A 21465-nucleotide genomic window follows, 5' to 3' on the forward strand; every position below is an offset into this window, starting at 1 on the left:
TTTGTCATTGTGGTATTTGGGTGGAAAAATCTTATCTGGTAACTGTTTTGTAATATTTGGGCCCTAGGAGTGGGCAGGTGTGAGGTGTCCACGACAAATTGTGCACTAGGGACCCATAGGGCATTGAGGGTCAGCCGTCGAGGAGCGGGGGCGCCATATTGCGTCCAAGAGGGTGCCAACCTCCGCAGATAGGTAGGGGGCACCACAGGGATGTGTAGGTTTAGATCCCAGATAGGTACCCCATCCCTCTGCCCATGTATATGCAGACCAGATAGTTAACCCTGTCTTATATAGAAGGGTTTTTTAAGGGGTTGTGTTGGTTTGTTTATCCTAACGTTGAAATAAAGATATTGTTTAAATTAGTTCTTGTTTAGTTTTCTAAGGAGGTAAACCGATCAGAGCTCAGGTCTTGGCTGTAGCAGATGGAGCTCCTGCTGCTGGTAACTTTGGCAGACACCTGCGCTCGCGCCTCGGACGCGGTGGTGCAGAATTTATTCTTACCAGTATATAATGGGGTCCATTAAAGGGTCTGTAGAAAAAAAACCAACCAAGAAGTATCAAAAAGAAAATACGACTCCAGTTTCCGCTCCACAATTTTTGCCGATATTCTAAAACCATGAAGACGCATTAGTCTGCATGAGAACTGTGTACACAAAACGGTAGGAGATTTTTAACCATTTAGTGGAACGATTCTTCCCAGTTTTGGATTTGTTAGGGTTCCCAAGCCTTGGCTACCAATAGGGGGGACATTTTTGCCAGTCTAAATATGATTTATGGAGAAAACGTATATGACTTATGTTATTACCAGGGAATAAAGCCATAAATAAAAGGAAAAACAGTCACCACCGATAGGAAATGTCATTTTATTTCATATACAGTGACTTCAGTTTTGTCTTCCAGTGTCCATACTTGGAAATCCTGAGATATCAGCTCTCGGCTCAGAGCACTAGAAAGAAAAACAAGCCACGGAGTTGGTTATTCAGTGGTTCACAAGCAGCCAGCATTTGACCGCTGCAGCCAATCCATATTTTTAGTCTCAGTCTAAATGGATCTGTATTACTTATCCCCTCTATATAAATCAATGACGTTACATTACAGATTTAGATTTATTTAGACTTCATTACAGGCATCTTTCGGATATTTTTATGGCATTGTACCTATTTTGCACTTTAAAACTAAATCCCAATAGGATTTAATCCAATATTGTAATTGTACTGTATTCTACAGCCTGCATGCATGCTCATACAGTGCAGGCTGCTCAGTCCAAAGCGGCATGAAACGTACAGCTGATGGCTCATCGCCCATCTCTCATCATCTGAGTGCTCAGAGATGATTATTATCATTCATATTAAAGCAGTGTTTATGAGCAGAGAGGAGAGATAGGGGTGGATATACTTAATGTTGAAAGGGACTGAGCAGCCTGCAATGGATGAGCGTGGACGCAGGCTGCAAAATTAAAAGATCGAACTGGATAGATAGTTGTACATTGTAATATGGATCTGCATCGGTCTATAGTCACAGATTGTTTTTCCCTGTGTTTGGAATATATGACGGACCGATACTTACCCCACGTGTACTTCACCTGGAATCCAGTACTTTGCACTGATTTGTCCGTGTGGAACCGGAGCAGCACCCAGTTGCCCGCAGACACAATTGTTGCCATCTTTTTGGATCCACAGTATTTTGCTGACACCAGGGAGCCAATGCGAGAACCGTGCAGGATGGAGAGGTAGTCGTAGACACAGTTGCGAGAAAGCTCCAGGACAAAAGAGGTGAAACTCAGCCGCACCTATGGGGGTGGGGAAGTCCAAACACAAACTGAATTATTAAATGCTGAGAGCAGATAACAAAATAAAGACATGACCACATTGTAGCTACAAACAAATAATAAAGCTAGTGCTACAGGACAATTAAAGGGGAAATGGATGAAATGCCAATGACCCCCGACCTATAGTGACCCCAGACACATTATATAGATTTTTATTTATGGAAAGGAATAATCCAACTTTTCTAGACCATCACAGTAACAATATCATGAGTGGTGACTCTGCCTCATGGTGCCCGAACAAGTGGCAGAGGACATTTCCTCAAAGCTGAGGTTGTGAAGATCATTCTAAGTTGTCAGCGAGACACTGAGGAATTACAGATGGGGGTCAGAAGCAAACAGCCAATAATAATAATAATCTTTATTTTTATATAGTGCCAACATATTCCGCAGCGCTTTACAGTTTACACACATCATCGCGGTCCCCGATGGGGCTCACAATCTAAGTTCCCTATCAGTATGTCTTTGGAATGTGGGAGGAAACCGGAGAACCCGCAGGAAACCCACGCAAACATGAAGGGAACATACAAACTCCGTGCAGATGTCCTTGGTGGGATTTGAACCCAGGACTCCAGCGCTGCAAGGCAATGGCAGACCATGCAGCTGGTGTGGGGCTCCTGAGTTGGGAAAGCCGGTGGTGAATGGCCCGGTCTCTGACCGGTGTTGTCAGGACTCTGAACATTTTTTACCTTTTGTGCATTACTGCCCTTTTCCAAGATGGCGTATTTGGTCTCATGTGCACTGTGTCTTCCTGCTATAAAACTCCACCCCAGCCTTCAGTCTGTGCTAGAGTATTCTGCCTTGCATCCAGCTCCTGACCTCTGATTACTCCCTGGCTATATACCTGCTCCTGTGAACCTGTGTGGTGATCCTGCTACTCTGCTCTGAGTTCCTGCTGCATACACCAGTTCCAGTAATCCTCCTTCATCTGCTGCTCGTGTTTACTTCCATCTGCATTTGCTGGACATGTAAGCTGTTTCTGCTCTGCAAAAACCTGAGACTATTAACCAGGCCTCCCTGGTTGAGCTAACATATGATTTGAACTGCCTTATAAGCTTATCTATCTGTGTTTGGACTAAGACAAGGATTTATTCCTGTCAAGTATCCTCAAGAATAACTGTGCTTCATAGACTTTCTGCGTGATTGCATTTTCCTCTGAAGTTTCCTATAGACTGCTAAGCTGCATTTTATATTTACACCAAGTGTTGTGGACTTGAGTTTCTCTCTGCACCTGTTTGAATCACCGTGTGATAATATAGACTTTACCACTTATAAAACTGTGTCCTGTAGTTGGCTTGTTCCACGCAAAGAGTCTCCTGAGTTATCCCCTATAATTATTACAGGTGTCCGCCAACAGATTCCAACATCTGCTGTATATGTATGGCTAAAGCCTGAGAGGGCTCACGTGCTGGAGAGGGCTCACGTGCTGGAGAGGGCTCACGTGATGGAGAGAGTTCACATGATGGAGAGAGCTCACGTGCTGGAGAGAGCTCATGTGCTGGAGAGAGTTCACGTGCTGGAGAGAGCTCACGTGCTGGAGAGAGCTCACTTACTAAAGGTTTATGTGCTGAGGTGAGTTCACGTGCTGGAGAGAGCTCACATGCTGGAGAGAGCTCCCTTAATAAAGGTTTATGTGCTGAGGTAAGTTCACGTGCTGGAGAGAGCTCACGTGCTGGAGAGAGCTCACTTACTAAAGGTTTATGTGCTGAGGTGAGTCAACTTCACAACCGATGGGTGCCGGCTATTTTACACAACAGACGCCCATCAGTACCTGATGTGATTGTAGCTAGCTCTGATCGCAGCACTTTAACCCTTTAGCTGCTGTGGTGAACAGCGACCACTGCATCTTAATTAGTTAGATACAATGGCCACTGCAACGTGATTGCAATTAAAAGACAAGTTATTGCTTTGGGAGGTGAGGGCCCATTTTGGACCTTTCCTAGGGGCCCCCAGGATTTCTATATACACCTCTAACGCAGGTTTACAAGAAAAGGCACAAGAGAGGCGACAGACGGTGCGATGCAGCAGCACGCTATGGGCAATGGGGAAACTCCAGCCAGTTGAAGGGAGAGGCCGAGATTGGAAACGTCTTACATACCAGACCCCATGGGTTCAGTGACAACAGCGAAATACACAGCGTCACTCATCACCCAGAACATTATTGTCGCTGTACAACGGCCCTCACATTTTTGCGCAGATTGTAGTAAAAATTGCAATTATATACTACGAAAAAAACTGAAGTTGTGAACTGCCGCAGCTCCTTCCATGCTCACCTTGTACCCAGGAGGGGCCACAATGGACCATTGACAGTCAGAAGACGGGAAATACTTGGTGGGAAACCCTGGAGACGTCACTACTCCATTTACAAGTGTGAATGTTCCACCGCAAATCACTAAAAGATGAAAATAAAACTTTAATAAACTGTCAAGGTCCCGTAAACTAGAAGTCCTGAATTTTCAGCGATATCACACGAGTCCCCGGCGCGGAGCTGCCTCCTCTAGAGCGGCCACAGAGGACCTACCTGAACGGTAAGAGGCCGAGAAACTCATCTTCTCGTAGCTCCAAAATTCCACCAACATCAGGTTTCCCGTGGACACCACGGGCGGAGGATCTCCAGTCCTGCACGTGGCATTGAAAAGAACTGGGGACGACTTGCTGGCTCCGTCGTAAACCACCACGTGGTCGGTGCGGCAGGACAAGGACGGAGCGATGGCAAGAAACTGCAAAAAGATCTAAAGGAAAGAAACAGGGACAGGAGACAGAAATGGGAAATCGCCTGCAGGCAAATTCTGCCATTTAACGCATTACTTGGCAAAGGATGAAGTTTCCGGTGAATTTCCTCAGTGAAATCCACCATAAAATGTGCACAAATTGGTGCAGAATTTTTGCAGTTTTGCTGCAAATTATTTGCTGTGGAAATTGATTCTGCAGCAGAAATATATCCGGTGCGGATATAAAACAACGGTCGGGTCTGATCATAGGAAACCGACCGCTCCGCTGCAGGATGAGAGGTTTCCATGAAATACCTTGTTTGCGGGAACACGAATGAGCCACAGACAATCCGGCCTATTCACTGATGCAGAACTTGTATATTCAGAGTGAAAAGTCCCAGAAAGCTCACAGAGAAGAAAACTGCACACATCTACGGTGAAAAACGGGATTCAGACAAGGAAAAAAATGGCAATTCCAAATAGATCACCATAAGAACCTCTCTGTCTGTCCCCATGATAACAGTTCTTACCATTAAACTCTGATCATAGGGACACTAGATGTCATAGATATCGGTCAGAATTCACCTTCCAGGAGCTTTTTCAACAAGCTTTCATTTCCCTGCAGTGCCCCCACAGGGGATCAGAGGTATTACATGTTACCCATTGAACACACAGACGTGTCGAGTCCTCCAGAGTCAGGATCATCAGCTCTGATAAACTTCCCTCTATTAACTGGAGGAGTATTTCAAAAAGACCCCAAATCTGACCCTATTCAATATTTTATTTTATTGCACCTAGATTTGTACCTATTGCGGGCTACTCAGTGTTCCTATGATAAGTGCAGGAAGTGTTGTCATAGGGTGCAGGTTGCCACATATCAGACCATATCGTTAGGATTTCCTCACCACATTGATACAGACGATTTATCTTGACGAGGTCCAGGCTGCTCAGTCCATATCTCTGCCCTATGGGGACAGAGGCGTCAGGCTTTGGCACTATTGTGGGTTGTCCAGGGTCATTGGTAAAGGCAAATCTAACAGATGGAAACACATGACAGCGATATCTAATGTCAGTGAGAGGTGAAAGGTTACACAAAGCAACCAATCAGATTACAGCATTTATTTCCCAAATTATTTGAAAAATGAAAGTGTGAATCCGACCACTCAGACGATGCGTGCGACCGACTCAGTAACGGAGCAGGTACACAATATATACTGGAGGGGCACAAGACCCAGCAAATGGCCGACCAACCGCACACCAGCAGCAAATATCACCGCTGCATACAGAAGTGAGGGAAACATCCTAATTACATCCGGATCATACTATGCAAAAATGCATTTATTCTTAGAGCCAGCTTTATCCAATCATATAAGGTTCACTTACTTTCCATAATGCATGACTGACGTGTAATCATACTGCAAGCCCAAGTTATTGGTATCCGGCAGGAACTTCTCAAAGTTGCTTTTGTAAACTGCGAATGTAATGATTGAAAGTGTAAGTATAGAAGTGCAGTCACTGTGTACATACTTTACATTACTGATCCTAAGTTACATCCTGTATTATACCCCAGAGCTGCACTCACTATTCTGCTGGTGCAGTCACTGTGTACATACATACATTACTGATCCTGAGTTACATCCTGCATTATACCCCAGAGCTGCACTCACTATTCTGCTGGTGCAGTCACTGTGTACATACATTACATTAGTGATCCTGAGTTACATCCTGTATTATACCCCAGAGCTGTACTCACTATTCTGTTGGTGCAGTCACTGTGTACATGCATTACATTACTGATCCTGAGTTACATCCTGTATTATACTCCAGAGCTGCGTTAACTATTCTGCTGGTGCAGTCACTGTGTACATACATTACATTACTGAACCTGAGTTACCTCCTGTATTATACCCCAGAGCTGCACTCACTATTCTGCTGGTGCAATCACTGTGTACATATATTACATTATTGAACCTGAGTTACATCCTGTATTATACCCCAGAGCTGCACTCACTATTCTGCTGGTGCAGTCACTGTGCACATACATTACATTGCCTCTCACTCCATCTTTCCTGTCCTGTGCAGCAGGGTAATATTGCAGGTGCGTTTACCGTCTGCTATGTATCTCCAGATAATGTCCACGTAGGCGTCGCGGTCACTCCTCGTGTGCTCGTGGACAAACCCCAGGACGTGGTTGAGTTCGTGTTGCACGATGCCTTTCGATACGCATCCGGGGTTCAGTAAGGAGAGGTCCTGGCTCCCTCCAATCCTGCCCAGGTAAGACCAGCATCTGAAGGAGCAGCCGCATCGTCAGTGGTCGTTCTTTCTATAGATAGAAACAAATCTAAAGAGAAATGGAAAGAGATAGAGAAGAACGAGAACAACGAGAAAGGAAGACATCTAGAAAAGGAACAAAGGCCCGATGATACCGGACCCGACATAGAGAGTCCCAACGGGCTGGGGCTTAGCTGCATCCAACTTCCCAATATTCTCCATCATACACCAGACCAGCTGGACTCCTTCTGGACTAGTGGCCTGTCTTTCTAACCACATTTTACCCAGAGCAGAACTGAAAACTGGTCCTCCCATGAGGAGGGTTCTTGTAGGAAAGCCATCCAAACAAGGGAGGCCATACATATGCTGCCCCTCATCAGAATCCCCCTCCACCCAAGCCACCACATGGCCCTCAGGATCTGCTCTTACCTCTTAGACCTCCCTGATTTTCCCCCCAAACCTCCACTACAATGTAAAAGACGTGATGGACCTCATCGTCGTAGACGGGACAAGATGGACAGTGAAATGCGAAGACGATCCCATTCTGCAACGAAACGCAAACCACTTACCCATCTACCGAGCGGATCTGGACATAATCGATCTCAGTCTTCCTCTCCACAAAACGAATACAGGTCAGGGAGGAATATTCCTGAATGGCGGAACGGATGACTGTGGAGTCAGCGGAGGCTAAAGGAGCAATCATGGGAATGGAGAGCTAGAGGCAGGTGCACAATGTCTATCCATCAATAAATACATAAGTGACGCAGCTGGGGGACTTGTGTCACTCATTCTTCCCTGGCTCTCCACTGGCATCGAGACCGTGGCCCCGCAGAGCAGAATTGTTGCACAAGTGCCCTGCTGCTCGGTCTACGGCACTAAAGATTCGAGGATAATCAAGTGCAGAAATCTATAGACATTGAAAGGAAACAGAACCAATCTACGATGCTTCCACTTTTTTTCTGCTGGTCCCTTGGGGGCTGTCCCTACAGAAGACACACCCCTGAGGAGCGCACATGTGTGGAGAGCATTACATGGACACAGACATTACCGGTAAGTTACATTGGGTTCAACATGATAAAATTTTGGCTCACAGTAATCAGCAGACAATGTGTAGGGAATGATGACGACTCCAGAACTGGATTTTGGCCAGAAGCAGGCTTGTCCCGGGCAGCTCAGAGCACTGCGGCTGAGCCGTACAGCGATGTCTACCTGACGGACCGGTTTCTTGCTACCTGCGCATTACAAGATGAAGCTAATTATATAAAAATGCAGATAATGGATCATTGTAGAAGATAAGATGACCATGGAAGCCCCGAACTGCAGCTTTGGTCCTAACCCCGAGTTCTTGGTAAACAGTGATGCTCGGTATAAGAGGATGAGACACTCTGTATCCCATACATTCCATTATGTTCCATCCCATACATCCAGTGCAGTCTATGTAGTCACTGGTCTCCAGGGTTGGTCAACCAACCACCAACTCAGCTGCTTCTGGGTGGTACATCGGTGGGTAACGGATATTGAGGACCCTCTTGTTATCAGTCTCTACATTTAGTAAATTTCATGCCACGTCTGTTCTGGTGGGTTTTTTTTGTTTTTTTTTTACCTTTGTTGTGTTTGGAAATAATACTGAAGATATCTTCTGTTCCCTCGGCTCCTGAAAAAAAACCAAAATGTCAAGAAATCTCCATCTGAGACAGCGTCAATAGGTTACTTGTGTGGACCAGTGGTGGATAGTGACAGTCAGGGTCTGGAGTAGGGAGCCGGACTTGATTCTTAAATGGTTGTTGTTGTTTCAACAAACTGCATAAATCAATAGTACAAGTGAATATAAGAAATTTTGTAGCATCAGAAAAATTTTTTTTGTTTTTTTTTCTCCACTTATGAGCCACTTCTCTCCTGCCTACAGAAAATGCCATTCACTCTGAAAACTGGAGAGGTGAGGAGAAGAGGGAAAGAGAGAGGCACAGATATGCCTAGGATACTGCAGCTTTCTGCAGAGCTGGATTCACAACTACAATGCTCAGTACAGCTGTTTATTATCCTTTATGATGCTGCATCTATTAAATTTTCATCTTACACTGAAGCTGGTTTTACAGCTACACTGCTCAGTAATGCTATATAATGTTTTCCATACAGTTACTGCTTTGTTGTAGGCGTTTCTCTCACCCTAGGGCTGAGTTCCCAGGTATGTTGCTCAGTATAGCTGTATAATGTTCCCCATGTAGCTGCTGCTTTCTAGTATATTTTACCTTACCACATTTCTGAGGTCACAGCTGCACAGCATAGTATGGCTGTATAATGTACACCATGCAGATGCTGGTTTATAGTAAGTGTTTATCTTGCCTCTGTACTGAGTTCACAGTTACATAACACAGTACTACTGTAGAAAGTCCTGTAAAATGCTGCTTTCTTTTAAATGTTTTATCTTACACCAAAATTTAATTCACAGCTACACTGCTCAGTAGTGCTATATAATGTTCTCCATACATTTGCAGCTGTTTCATAGGCGTTTCTCTCACCCTAGGGCTGAATTCTCAGCTAAGTTGCTCTGTACAGCTGTATAATGTTCCGCATGCAGCTGCTGCTTTCTAGTATATTTTACCGTACCACATTTCTGTGTTCACAGCTGCACAGCATAGCATGGCTGTATAATCTCCTACATGCAGATGCTGATTCCTAGTAAGTAAGTGTTTTTCTTGCCCCTGTGCTGAGTTCACAGCTACATTGCACACTACTACTGTAGAAAGACCTGTGTCATGATCCCAATGGCAGGGAATTTGTCAACATAACACGGGCAAAAACAGGACGAGCTCTAGGGTGATGGAACCTGAGCTGACCGCGATCCTGAACCTCAACACTCAACTAACAGTAGCCGGGGAACGTTCCTGGGGGGCCCCTAGACGTCTCGCACCAGCCGGAGATCTAGCTTCCCCTATCAGAAGAATCACAGACCTATCTTGCCTCCAGAGAAATATTCCCACAGAAATAGCAGCCCCCCACATATAATGACGGTGAAATGAGAGGAAGGCACAAACGTAGTTATGAAAACAGATTCAGCAAAATGAGGCCCGCTTAAGCTAGATAGCAGAGGATACAAAAGGTGAACTGCGCGGTCAGCTTAAAACCCTTCAAAATACCATCCTGAAATTACTTGAACTCATGTGCCAACTCATGGTACATGAGTGGTAATTTCAGACCACTAGAGCAACCAGCAGCAGAGAATTACATATCTGCAAGCTGGACTAAAAACATGAAAGCAAACATGAAACAGGGAAATCCAGACTTAGCTTGTCTTGAAGGCTTTAGGAGCAGGTAGCAAAGGTAACAGAGACACACTGATACATTGATAGCCGGCAAGGGAATGACAGGAAAGCCAGGTTAAATAGGAAACACCCAGCCTCTGATGGACAGGTGGAAACCAGAGACCGCAACCCACCAAAGTCACCCAGTACCAGTTGTAACCACCAGAGGGAGCCCAAAAACAGAATCCACAACAGACCTGTATGATACCAGTTTCTTTTAAGTGTTTTATCCCAACCAAGTGATGGATTCACATCTACTCTACTCAGTACTGAAATATAATGTCCTCCATGTAGATGCTGATTTCTAGTAAGTGTTTATCTTGCCCCTGTGCTGAGTTCACAGCTACATTGCACCTTACTACTGTAAAAATACCCTTATGATGCTGTTTCTTTTAAGTGTTTTATCTCACCCAATAGATAGATTCACATCTACTCTGCTTAGTACTGTTGTATAATGTCCTTCATGCTGCTACCTAGAGACAGGAGAGCAGGATCCCCTCATGTCTGTGTGTGAGCTGTGTATGGGAGACATCATGGCAGCTCATCTAAACCCACAAAGTGAACATTAGAGATAGATCCTGCAGAGGAGAAAACTTGTGAAAAAAACAGGATACAAATAATATGATGTTCACATACGACAGCTTATCCTCAACAGTCATCTGAAATTACAGATCAGTAGGTTCAGAAATCATTAATCTGCCATCTGTTCCTCCTCAGCTGCTATGATATTATAACTCCCAACACGTGACTGACAAGACATGCTGGGAGTTTTAGTTCTTCCACAGCTGTGTCACTATTTTATGGCTACAGTGTTATTACGTCACTATTATTAGTCATCGTCATCTTTTGATTATTTGGGGGGTAACCAGAACACTTTATATATTATTTAGGGTGTTGGATGGTCGGTCGGTTGTTCGTGTTTATGTGCGGGATAATAAATAATAAAAAGTAAATTCGGACTCACCATCTTGGCTGTTTCCTCCAACTGAGACCTAAACAAGAAAGCCAGCACCCATTACAGAACGGCTTCTGCCCCCCAATTATTCCCCTTATTCTGGAGGGCATTATGTGGTTCTGTTTTCATTATTCCGCTAATCCTTATGGAAAATATCAGTATAATTTTTGCACTTTAAATTAGGGCTTAATTCTGTGGATGTGTATGTATTAATATATGCAAATTGCCTTTTCAGAGAGAAAGAGGACTTGAACTCTATAGCGCCATCTGTTGGAAGTAGCGATCCTACAAGTCACAATCAACCCTTTAAGGAGCCTTGCAATTTGACTTAGGCTACTTTCATACATCAGGTTTTTTGCATCAGGCACAGTCCGGTGAATGTTGGAAAAAACGGATCCGGCGCAGATTGTGAAAAACTGATGTGACGGATCTGTTTTTTTGACGGATCCGACTAGCATATCCAGATAATTGGATAAAAAAAATTTGGAGCATGCTCAGTTTAAAAAAACGGAATCCGGCGCCGGAATCCGTCACTTTCCGGATCCGGCACCTTCCGGCTCCCATAGGCTTCCATTCTAGCAAACAGCTATTTCGCCGGAGACAAAAAACGTTGCTATGGACGTTTTTTCCAGAAACAGCAGATTTGCCGGATCTGGCGAAAACCGGACGAAACACAATATCATCCGGCGCAATCCGGCACTAATACAAGGCTATGGGGAAAAAAAACGGATCCGGCGGCAACATATTTGGGTCCCTAATTGCCATCAAACACACTCACATACCAGTATATACAATACACACATACAGATATATCATTCACCTATATACACTTTAAAAACACATGCATATACACCTTAAAGGGGTTGTTAAAGGGAGTTTTATCAAGTTCATAAAATGGGTAAAATTGCAAAGTGCTTGTAAGACCCAGCAACTTTGCCATTTACTTCTTATTAAAAAATCCTCTTAGTTCTCAAGAACGGAAGATTTCTAATTTTATTATGACCTGTCGCTGGTCCGAACAATCAATCTTCAGGAGCGCACCGCTGGATGCCGGGGTCGGGAGCGGTGCGCTCCTGAAGATTCATCTTGTAACAAACCTCGCACCCGCACATTAAGCACATTGACACATGCATATTATTCCGCCATTGACACGTTACAGGAACCTATCAGGGGACATTTATTATTGCATCTACACCACTACCTGGCTATGTGTACCCCATAACCTGGCGTCACTGCATGCAATACACTGTGCATAGAAACAAATGCCCAGCAGTTTGTCTTCCAGGTTATGCCCCCTCTTCTGCGTGCACGGGCGGTATGTCCACCGCTGGTCTGCACACTTGTGTGCAATAATCTCAGCTGTACCTCTGACCTCCACTAATTGTTTTTTTTTCCACGGAATTTGGATCAGTGCTTCAGAAAATAAAATGAATTGATACAAAATACTGAAAATGTAAAAAATGATAAAATGATGAAATCTCAATTGTATCCGCAGCCTCGGAGGTCAGAGCTACTGATCCATTCCCGGAGGATCGTGTCGTGACATCAGATTATTCCTGAGCCCATCCTAGTGGTTGGGTTCGCAGTAGTCCAGTACAGGACGATGGCCTCACCTGGCAGGGCAGCAGCAGGCCGGCTCTCAGCAGGTAGGACATAGCTGTGAGGTATTTGCCGGCCTCCATGTTGGCCTCTTGCAGCAGCGAGCTTCTCCGGATTCTGTTTTACATTAACCTATTTCGGGAGTGTAACAATAATGCAAGAACAAAACATACAAGCAGCCAATGAGCGTCGGGACAAGCGGCGGCTCACCTTACACATGTGCCTTATTAGATTCCACATCTTTACCTGGGGGTAAAAAAAGAAAAGAAATGGTGCCGCAGTCAGGAAACATTGATGTCCAGATCATGGATGCGCCATGTGGGCGACATGCCCAGCAGCTGCAGAGCTTTCAGCATGTTATTGCACCAATTGCTCATCCAGGGTGGGCACAAAGCCGAGAACGACATTTTGTTTTTGGCTCCTAACGAGGTAGATCCCGCAAGACCCAAGACTTGGCGGCACACGGGCCCCTGGCGTTGGCGCAGCGGGAAGGAAAGGCCCACCATGAATAAGGACTAGGCACAAGGGTCAACCTCCTGAGCTGGAGCAGAAATGCTGGAGCACCCCAAACACTGGAAATTTGAGTCTTAATACTAAAACACGGGTGTGTGTTTAAGTGGGCATTAAATGGTAAATGTGAGGAGATGTCACCGAGCCACGCCGGGGCAACCTGAAAAAAACCGTCGCGGAGCTCAACAGAGGGCAGCAGACTGAGGCGAAGGAAGCAGAGCCAGGGATACTGGGACAGGTGTGTGTCTTAGTGGGCCTTAACTAGTAAATGTGAGGAGACATCACGAGCCACACCAGGGCAACCTGTAAAACCTGGTGCAGAGCTAAACAGGGTAACGGACCGAGGTGAAGGAAGCAGAGCCAGTTATACCGGGACAGGTGTGTGTTTCAGTGGGCATTAAATAGTAAATGTGAAGAGATGTCACCGAGCCACGCCAGGCAACCTGCAAAACCTGGCACGGAGGTCAACAGAGGGCAGCGGGCCCAGGCAAAGGAAGCAGAGCTGGGGATACCGGGACAGGTGTGCGTCTTAGTGGGCATTAAATAGTAAATGTGAGGAGATGTCACCGAGCCAAGCCGGGGCAACCTCAAAAACATGGCGTGGAGCTCAACAGAGGGCAGCGGACCGAGGTGAAGGAAGCAGAGCCAGGGATACTGGGACAGGTGTGTGTCTTAGTGGGCATTAAATAGTAAATGTGAGGAGACGCCAACGAGCCAAGCCGGGGAAACCTGAAAAACCTGGTGCGAAGCTCAACAGAGGGCAGCAGACCGAGGTGAAGGAAGCAGAGCCGGGGATACCGGTTGAAGTGTGTAACACCAGAGTCCGGACTCACAGATGACCTCTCACTGGATATTTTAGTTTAACCCTAAGTACAATCTCCATCTGCCACTGTTCCTCTGATTCTGGAAAGTTTAAATTTTCTTCTGTTCCAAAGTTAAACATGAAATTGACCGAAATAAGAAAATATCTAAATATTCCACACAGTGATCAATTAAACGGAACCATAAATGTCAGAGTTGCTGTTTTCGATCATGGGAATAAAAAGAGATGAAAGAGTCGCATGGACCTCACAATGGGAATTATAGAAACTACAACTCGTATCGCAAAGTGACAAGTCTCTCGACCGAAAAATAGAGATGCACAATTGTTGTGAATTTGGATTTTGGGCTCCCCCGGTGGCCGCTTGTGGAATTGGACTTGTCATCCTCTTTCCTGTTTCACCTGGTTCCATCAGTAGTGGGTGTCGCTATTTAAGCTCATTTCTCTGGTGGTTTCTTGCCGGTCAACAATGTTATCTGATGCCTCTCAGTGCTTGTTCCTGCTTCTAGACAACTACTAGATAAGTTGGACTTTTGTCCATGTTTCGTTTTGCCTATTTGTTCCAGTTCACAGCTGAAGTTTTGTTACTGTGTCTGGAAAGCTCTCGTTGATCAGGGATTGCTACTCTGGCGTTATGAGTTAATGCCAGAGTTTAAGGTAATCTCTGGATGGTGTTTTGTTAGTGTTTTTCTGCTGACCATGAAAGTATACTATCTGTCTTCTGCTATCTAGTAAGCGGACCTCAAATTTGCTAAGACTATTTTCCTGCTGCGTTTGTTGTTTCATTTGAACTCACCGTCATTATATGTGGGGGGCTACTGTCTTCTTTGGAATATTTCTCTAGAGGTGAGCCAGGTCTTATATTTCCCTCTGCTAGCTATTTAGGTCTTAGGCCAGAGCTGGGCATCTAGCGATAAATAGGAAATGCTACCTGGCTATTTCTAGTTGCGCGGCAGGCTTAGTTCATGGTCAGTATAGTTCCATCTTCCGAGAGCTTGTCCCTCTATAGGCTTGCTATGATCTCTGCCTGCAGAGATCATGACAGTTTGACCGGCCAATAAAGTGTTAAAGACCCAGGTTGAGAAAGGAGAGTTATAAGAAGTCTGCTGGAATTTTTTTTTTTTTTTTTCCTCCAGTTTGCCTTGCTGCAGTCTTTTTTCTCTCTCTCCTCCTAATCTCTGTATGGCTCTGTGTGCACCTGACAATAATGGATCTTCAGAGTGTAACTGCGGGTTTGAATAATCTCATCACGAAAGTACAAAATTTACAAGATTTTGTGGTACGTGCTCCGGTATCTGAGCCGAGAATTCCTTCGCCGGAGTTCTTCACAGGGAATAGAGCTAGCTTCCAGAATTTCCGAAATAATTGTAAGCTTTATTTGTCCCTGAAGTCTCGTTCAGCTGGAGACCCTGCTCAGCAGGTTAGGATTGTGATTTCCTTGCTCAGGGGTGACCCTCAAGATTGGGCCTTCTCATTGCCAGCAGGGGATCCTGCGTTGCGCGATGTGGATGCGTTTTTTCTGGCCTTGGGCTTGCTTTATGAGGAACCTCATTTGGAACTTCAGGCAGAAAAAACTTTGATGGCACTATCTCAGGGGCAAGACGAAGCTGAAGTTTACTGCCAAAAATTCCGTAAATGGTCTGTGCTTACTCAGTGGAATGAGTGCGCCTTGGCGGCAACTTTCAGAGAAGGTCTCTCTGATGCCGTTAAGGATGTTATGGTGGGGTTCCCTGTGCCTGCAGGTCTGAATGAGTCCATGACAATGGCTATTCAGATTGATAGGCGTCTGCGGGAGCGCAAACCGGTGCACCATCTGGCGGTGTCTATGGAAAAGACACCAGAAAGTATGCAGTGTGATAGAATTCTGTCCAGGAGCGAGCGACAGAATTTTAGACGGAAGAATGGATTGTGCTTCTATTGTGGGGATTCTACTCATGTTATATCAGCTTGCTCTAGGCGTACAAAGAAGCTTGATAAGTCTGTTTCCATTGGCACCATTCAGTCTAAGTTTATTTTGTCTGTAACCCTGATTTGCTCTTTGTCATCCATTGCCACGGACGCCTATGTTGACTCTGGCGCCGCTCTGAGTCTTATGGATTGGTCCTTTGCCAATCGTTGTGGTTTTGATTTAGAGCCTTTGGAGACTCTTATTCCTCTGAAGGGGATTGACTCCACCCCATTGGCTAATAATAAACCACAATACTGGACACAAGTAACCATGCGTATCAATCCGGATCACCAGGAGATTATTCGTTTCCTGGTGCTGTATAATTTACATGACGATTTGGTACTGGGATTGCCATGGTTGCAGTCTCACAATCCAGTCTTGGACTGGAGAGCAATGTCTGTGTTGAGCTGGGGATGTAAGGGTATTCATGGGGACTTACCTTTGGTTTCTATTTCGTCGTCCATTCCCTCTGAAGTCCCTGAGTTCCTCTCTGATTATCAAGACGTCTTTGACGAACCCAAGCTTGGGTCGTTACCTCCGCACCGTGAGTGCGATTGTGCCATAGATTTGATACCGGGTTGCAAATATCCAAAGGGTCGTTTGTTTAATCTGTCTGTGCCGGAACATGCTGCTATGCGGGAATATATAAAGGAGTCTTTGGAAAAGGGACATATTCGTCCATCTTCTTCTCCCTTGGGAGCTGGGTTTTTCTTTGTCTCAAAAAAGGACGGCTCTTTGAGACCATGTATTGATTATCGGCTTCTGAATAAGATCACTGTTAAGTATCAATACCCATTGCCATTGCTTACTGATTTGTTTGCTCGTATAGAGGGTGCTAAGTGGTTCTCTAAAATTGATCTTCGTGGGGCGTATAATTTGGTGCGGATCAGGCAGGGGGATGAGTGGAAGACCGCATTTAATACGCCCGAGGGCCACTTTGAGTATTTGGTCATGCCTTTTGGTCTTTCTAATGCCCCTTCAGTTTTCCAGTCTTTTATGCATGATATTTTCCGCGATTTTCTGGATAAATTTATGATAATATATCTGGATGATATTCTGATTTTTTCTGATGACTGGGACTCTCATGTCCAGCAGGTCAGGAGAGTTTTTCAGGTTCTGCGGTCTAATTCTTTATGTGTGAAGGGGTCTAAGTGCGTTTTTGGGGTCCAGAAAATTTCCTTTTTGGGGTATATTTTTTCTCCCTCTTCCATTGAGATGGATCCCGTCAAGGTGCAAGCTATTTGTGACTGGACTCAGCCCTCCTCTCTTAAGGGTCTTCAGAGATTTTTGGGCTTTGCCAACTTTTACCGCCGATTTATTGCTGGTTTTTCGGATGTCGTTAAACCACTGACTGATTTGACCAGACAAGGCGCTGATGTTGCTAATTGGTCCCCTCATGCTGTAGAGGCCTTTCAGGAGCTTAAGCACCGTTTTGCCTCTGCCCCTGTGTTGCGTCAGCCTGATGTGAATCTGCCTTTTCAGGTTGAGGTTGACGCTTCGGAGATCGGAGCTGGGGCAGTGTTGTCGCAGAAAGGTCCCGACTGCTCCGTCATTAGGCCTTGTGCCTTCTTTTCTCGCAAATTTTCGCCCGCAGAGCGGAATTATGATGTTGGGAATCGGGAGCTTTTGGCCATGAAGTGGGCGTTTGAGGAGTGGCGCCATTGGCTAGAGGGGGCTAAGCATCAGGTGGTGGTATTGACTGACCACAAAAATTTGATTTATCTTGAGACTGCCAGGCGCCTGAATCCTAGACAGGCGCGCTGGTCTTTATTTTTTTTCTCGCTTTAATTTTGTGGTGTCATACCTACCGGGTTCTAAGAATGTTAAGGCAGATGCCCTTTCTAGGAGTTTTGACCCGGACTCTCCTGGTAATTCTGAACCCACAGGTATCCTTAGGGAGGGAGTAATTTTGTCGGCCGTTTCTCCTGATCTGCGGCGGTCCTTGCAAGAGTTTCAGGCGGATAGACCGGATCGTTGTCCGCCTGATAGACTGTTTGTTCCGGATGATTGGACCAGTAGAGTCATCTCTGAGGTACATTCTTCTGCATTGGCAGGTCATCCCGGAATTTTTGGTACCAGGGATTTGGTGGCAAGATCCTTCTGGTGGCCTTCCCTGTCACGAGATGTGCGAGTCTTTGTGCAGTCATGTGACATTTGTGCTCGGGCCAAGTCTTGTAGTTCTCGGGCTAGCGGACTGCTGTTGCCCTTGCCTATTCCTAAGAGGCCTTGGACACACATCTCGATGGATTTTATTTCAGATCTGCCTGTTTCCCAGAAGATGTCTGTCATCTGGGTGGTCTGTGACCGTTTCTCTAAAATGGTCCATTTGGTTCCTCTGCCCAAGTTGCCTTCTTCTTCTGAGTTGGTTCCTCTGTTTTTTCAGAATGTTGTCCGATTGCACGGTATTCCTGAGAATATTGTTTCTGACAGAGGTACCCAATTTGTGTCTAGATTTTGGCGGGCATTCTGTGCTAGGATGGGCATAGATTTGTCTTTTTCATCTGCTTTTCACCCTCAGACTAATGGCCAGACCGAGCGGACTAATCAGACCCTGGAGACATATCTGAGGTGTTTTGTCTCTGCTGACCAGGATGATTGGGTTGCTTTTTTGCCATTGGCAGAGTTCGCCCTCAATAATCGGGCCAGCTCTTCCACCTTGGTGTCCCCGTTTTTCTGTAATTCGGGGTTTCACCCTCGATTTTCCTCCGGTCAGGTGGAATCCTCGGATTGTCCTGGAGTGGATGCGGTGGTGGAGAGATTGCATCACATCTGGGGGCAGGTTATGGACAATTTGAAGTTGTCCCAGGAGAAGACTCAGCGTTTTGCCAACCGTCATCGTCGTGTTGGTTCTCGGCTTTGTGTTGGAGATTTGGTGTGGTTGTCTTCTCGTTTTGTCCCTATGAGGGTCTCTTCTCCTAAGTTTAAACCTCGGTTCATCGGCCCTTATAGAATATTGGAGATTCTTAATCCTGTTTCTTTCCGTTTGGACCTCCCTGCGTCCTTTTCCATTCATAACGTTTTTCATCGGTCGTTATTGCGCAGGTATGAGGTACCTGTTGTACCTTCAGTTGAGCCTCCTGCTCCGGTGTTGGTTGAGGGTGAGTTGGAGTACGTTGTGGAGAAAATTTTGGACTCTCGTGTTTCCAGACGGAGACTCCAGTATCTGGTCAACTGGAAGGGTTACGGCCAGGAGGATAATTCTTGGGTCAATGCATCTGATGTTCATGCTTCTGATCTTGTTCGTGCCTTCCATAGGGCTCATCCTGGTCGCCCTGGTGGATCTGGTGAGGGTTCGGTGCCCCCTCCTTGAGGGGGGGTACTGTTGTGAATTTGGATTTTGGGCTCCCCCGGTGGCCGCTTGTGGAATTGGACTTGTCATCCTCTTTCCTGTTTCACCTGGTTCCATCAGTAGTGGGTGTCGCTATTTAAGCTCATTTCTCTGGTGGTTTCTTGCCGGTCAACAATGTTATCTGATGCCTCTCAGTGCTTGTTCCTGCTTCTAGACAACTACTAGATAAGTTGGACTTTTGTCCATGTTTCGTTTTGCCTATTTGTTCCAGTTCACAGCTGAAGTTTTGTTACTGTGTCTGGAAAGCTCTCGTTGATCAGGGATTGCTACTCTGGCGTTATGAGTTAATGCCAGAGTTTAAGGTAATCTCTGGATGGTGTTTTGTTAGTGTTTTTCTGCTGACCATGAAAGTATACTATCTGTCTTCTGCTATCTAGTAAGCGGACCTCAAATTTGCTAAGACTATTTTCCTGCTGCGTTTGTTGTTTCATTTGAACTCACCGTCATTATATGTGGGGGGCTACTGTCTTCTTTGGAATATTTCTCTAGAGGTGAGCCAGGTCTTATATTTCCCTCTGCTAGCTATTTAGGTCTTAGGCCAGAGCTGGGCATCTAGCGATAAATAGGAAATGCTACCTGGCTATTTCTAGTTGCGCGGCAGGCTTAGTTCATGGTCAGTATAGTTCCATCTTCCGAGAGCTTGTCCCTCTATAGGCTTGCTATGATCTCTGCCTGCAGAGATCATGACACACAATATAAAATTATAAAAATGATATTGTGGTTCCGTGTTAGCCAGAAATTTCTATGTAAACATTTCTATGCCCAAAAAAGACAAAAATGTTCTTAGAGTGATACCCTCATTGGATAACCAGATGAATGATATTTGCAGCCAATGTTGGACCCTCCAGTAACCAACTCCGGGGCCCCACTTTTCAGCTACAAATGTGACATTATCCTCAATCACAAATCTATAAGACAATGGACTGGACAGATTGGTAAATGAATAAGATGCTCCGTTTCTCTGTACATAATGATTGAAGTATATTGTGCCACTGGCAATGGTGGTGCCCAAGTCTTACACAGGGGCCCACCAGAGGATTCTCCTGTTCTCCGGCCGGCCAGTCCAAGCTGTTTGCAGCTTTCGGAGCACAGAACCTCCTTCGTCACGCAAGTTTGCAGGTCTCTGTGAAATATCATCAAGCTCCCAAATAAACCTGGAGCCGACGTTGGCTAGAGGTTTGGAATTGACTTATGGCTCTCTGCTGATACAGAAGAAACCTTGCAACTGTGTGGGGGCCAATGGATCAGGATGGAACGCTGTCGGATGAACATCTATCTGATGTGTGAGCACTAGGGTTGGGCGAAACGGATCGGACAAATTCAAAAATCGCCGACTTTTGGCAAAGTCGGGTTTCATGAAACCCGACCCGATCCTAGTGTGGGATCAGCCATGCAGTCAGCAATCTTCGCGCCAAAGTCGCGTTTCGTATGACGCGTTCAGCGCCATTTCTCAGCCAATGAAGGAGGACGCAGAGTGTGGGCAGCGTCATGACATAGGTCTCGGTCCCCACCATCTTAGAGAAGGGCATGACAGTGATTGGCTTGCTTTCTGCGGCGTCACAGGGGGTATAAAGGGGCGTGCACGCCAACCGCCATCTTACTTCTGCCGATCTGGGCATAGGGAGAGGTTGCTGCAGCTTCGTCAGAAGAAGGGATATAGTTAGGGAGGGAAGATTAACCCCCAAACCGCTTGTGCTGTAGCGATTTCCACTGTCCAACACCACCTTTCTTTTGCAGGGACAGTGGAGGCTATATTTTTGTGCATCAGCTCTGTAGCTTATTAGGCTGCCTTATAAGGCTCCCTGATAGCTGCATTGCTGTTTGCACGCTGCTGTGCAAGCCAACTGCTTTTTCAAAAGCAAAAATCCTGTTGCTCCTTTCTGCACAGTTATCTTGTTTATTTGTCCACACTTTTGTGTGCAGCAGTCCTTTTTGTTGCTCCCATACTTGTCCTGAGATCATTGTAGGGAGATTGAAATTGTACTACAGTCCTTGGATTTTTTCAGATATCTTCCAGCCACTTTCTGCCACTTACATTGTGTTGTGTTACACACTGGGCCTGAGTTGCGGAGCAGTCTCCCCCCCAAAAAAGGGAGATTCAAATTGTCACAAAGTGGATATACTTCAGTTCTGTTAGTTTGTCGTATATCAGCCAGCCACGTTCTGCCACTTACA

General features: G+C 45.6%; 1 protein-coding gene across 1 annotated transcript; it reads right to left on the reverse strand.

Moving 5' to 3' along the window:
* Positions 1 to 851: 851 nt before the first annotated feature.
* On the reverse strand, positions 852 to 12746 carry LOC143803826 (astacin-like metalloendopeptidase). Its single transcript, XM_077281591.1, has 13 exons — positions 12678 to 12746; positions 11074 to 11101; positions 8411 to 8461; positions 7899 to 8039; positions 7377 to 7494; positions 6645 to 6823; positions 5920 to 6007; positions 5442 to 5569; positions 4852 to 4967; positions 4347 to 4557; positions 4099 to 4217; positions 1567 to 1789; positions 852 to 946 (listed from the first exon to the last, which is right to left on the reverse strand). Exons 1-13 carry the CDS (start codon positions 12744 to 12746, stop codon positions 939 to 941), a joined length of 1479 nt encoding a protein of 492 aa, XP_077137706.1. The 3' UTR covers positions 852 to 938.
* Between the last annotated feature and the right edge of the window lie 8719 nt (positions 12747 to 21465).

This window comes from Ranitomeya variabilis, chromosome 2 (genome assembly GCF_051348905.1).
Source record: "Ranitomeya variabilis isolate aRanVar5 chromosome 2, aRanVar5.hap1, whole genome shotgun sequence".
Taxonomy (NCBI): Eukaryota; Metazoa; Chordata; class Amphibia; order Anura; family Dendrobatidae; genus Ranitomeya; species Ranitomeya variabilis.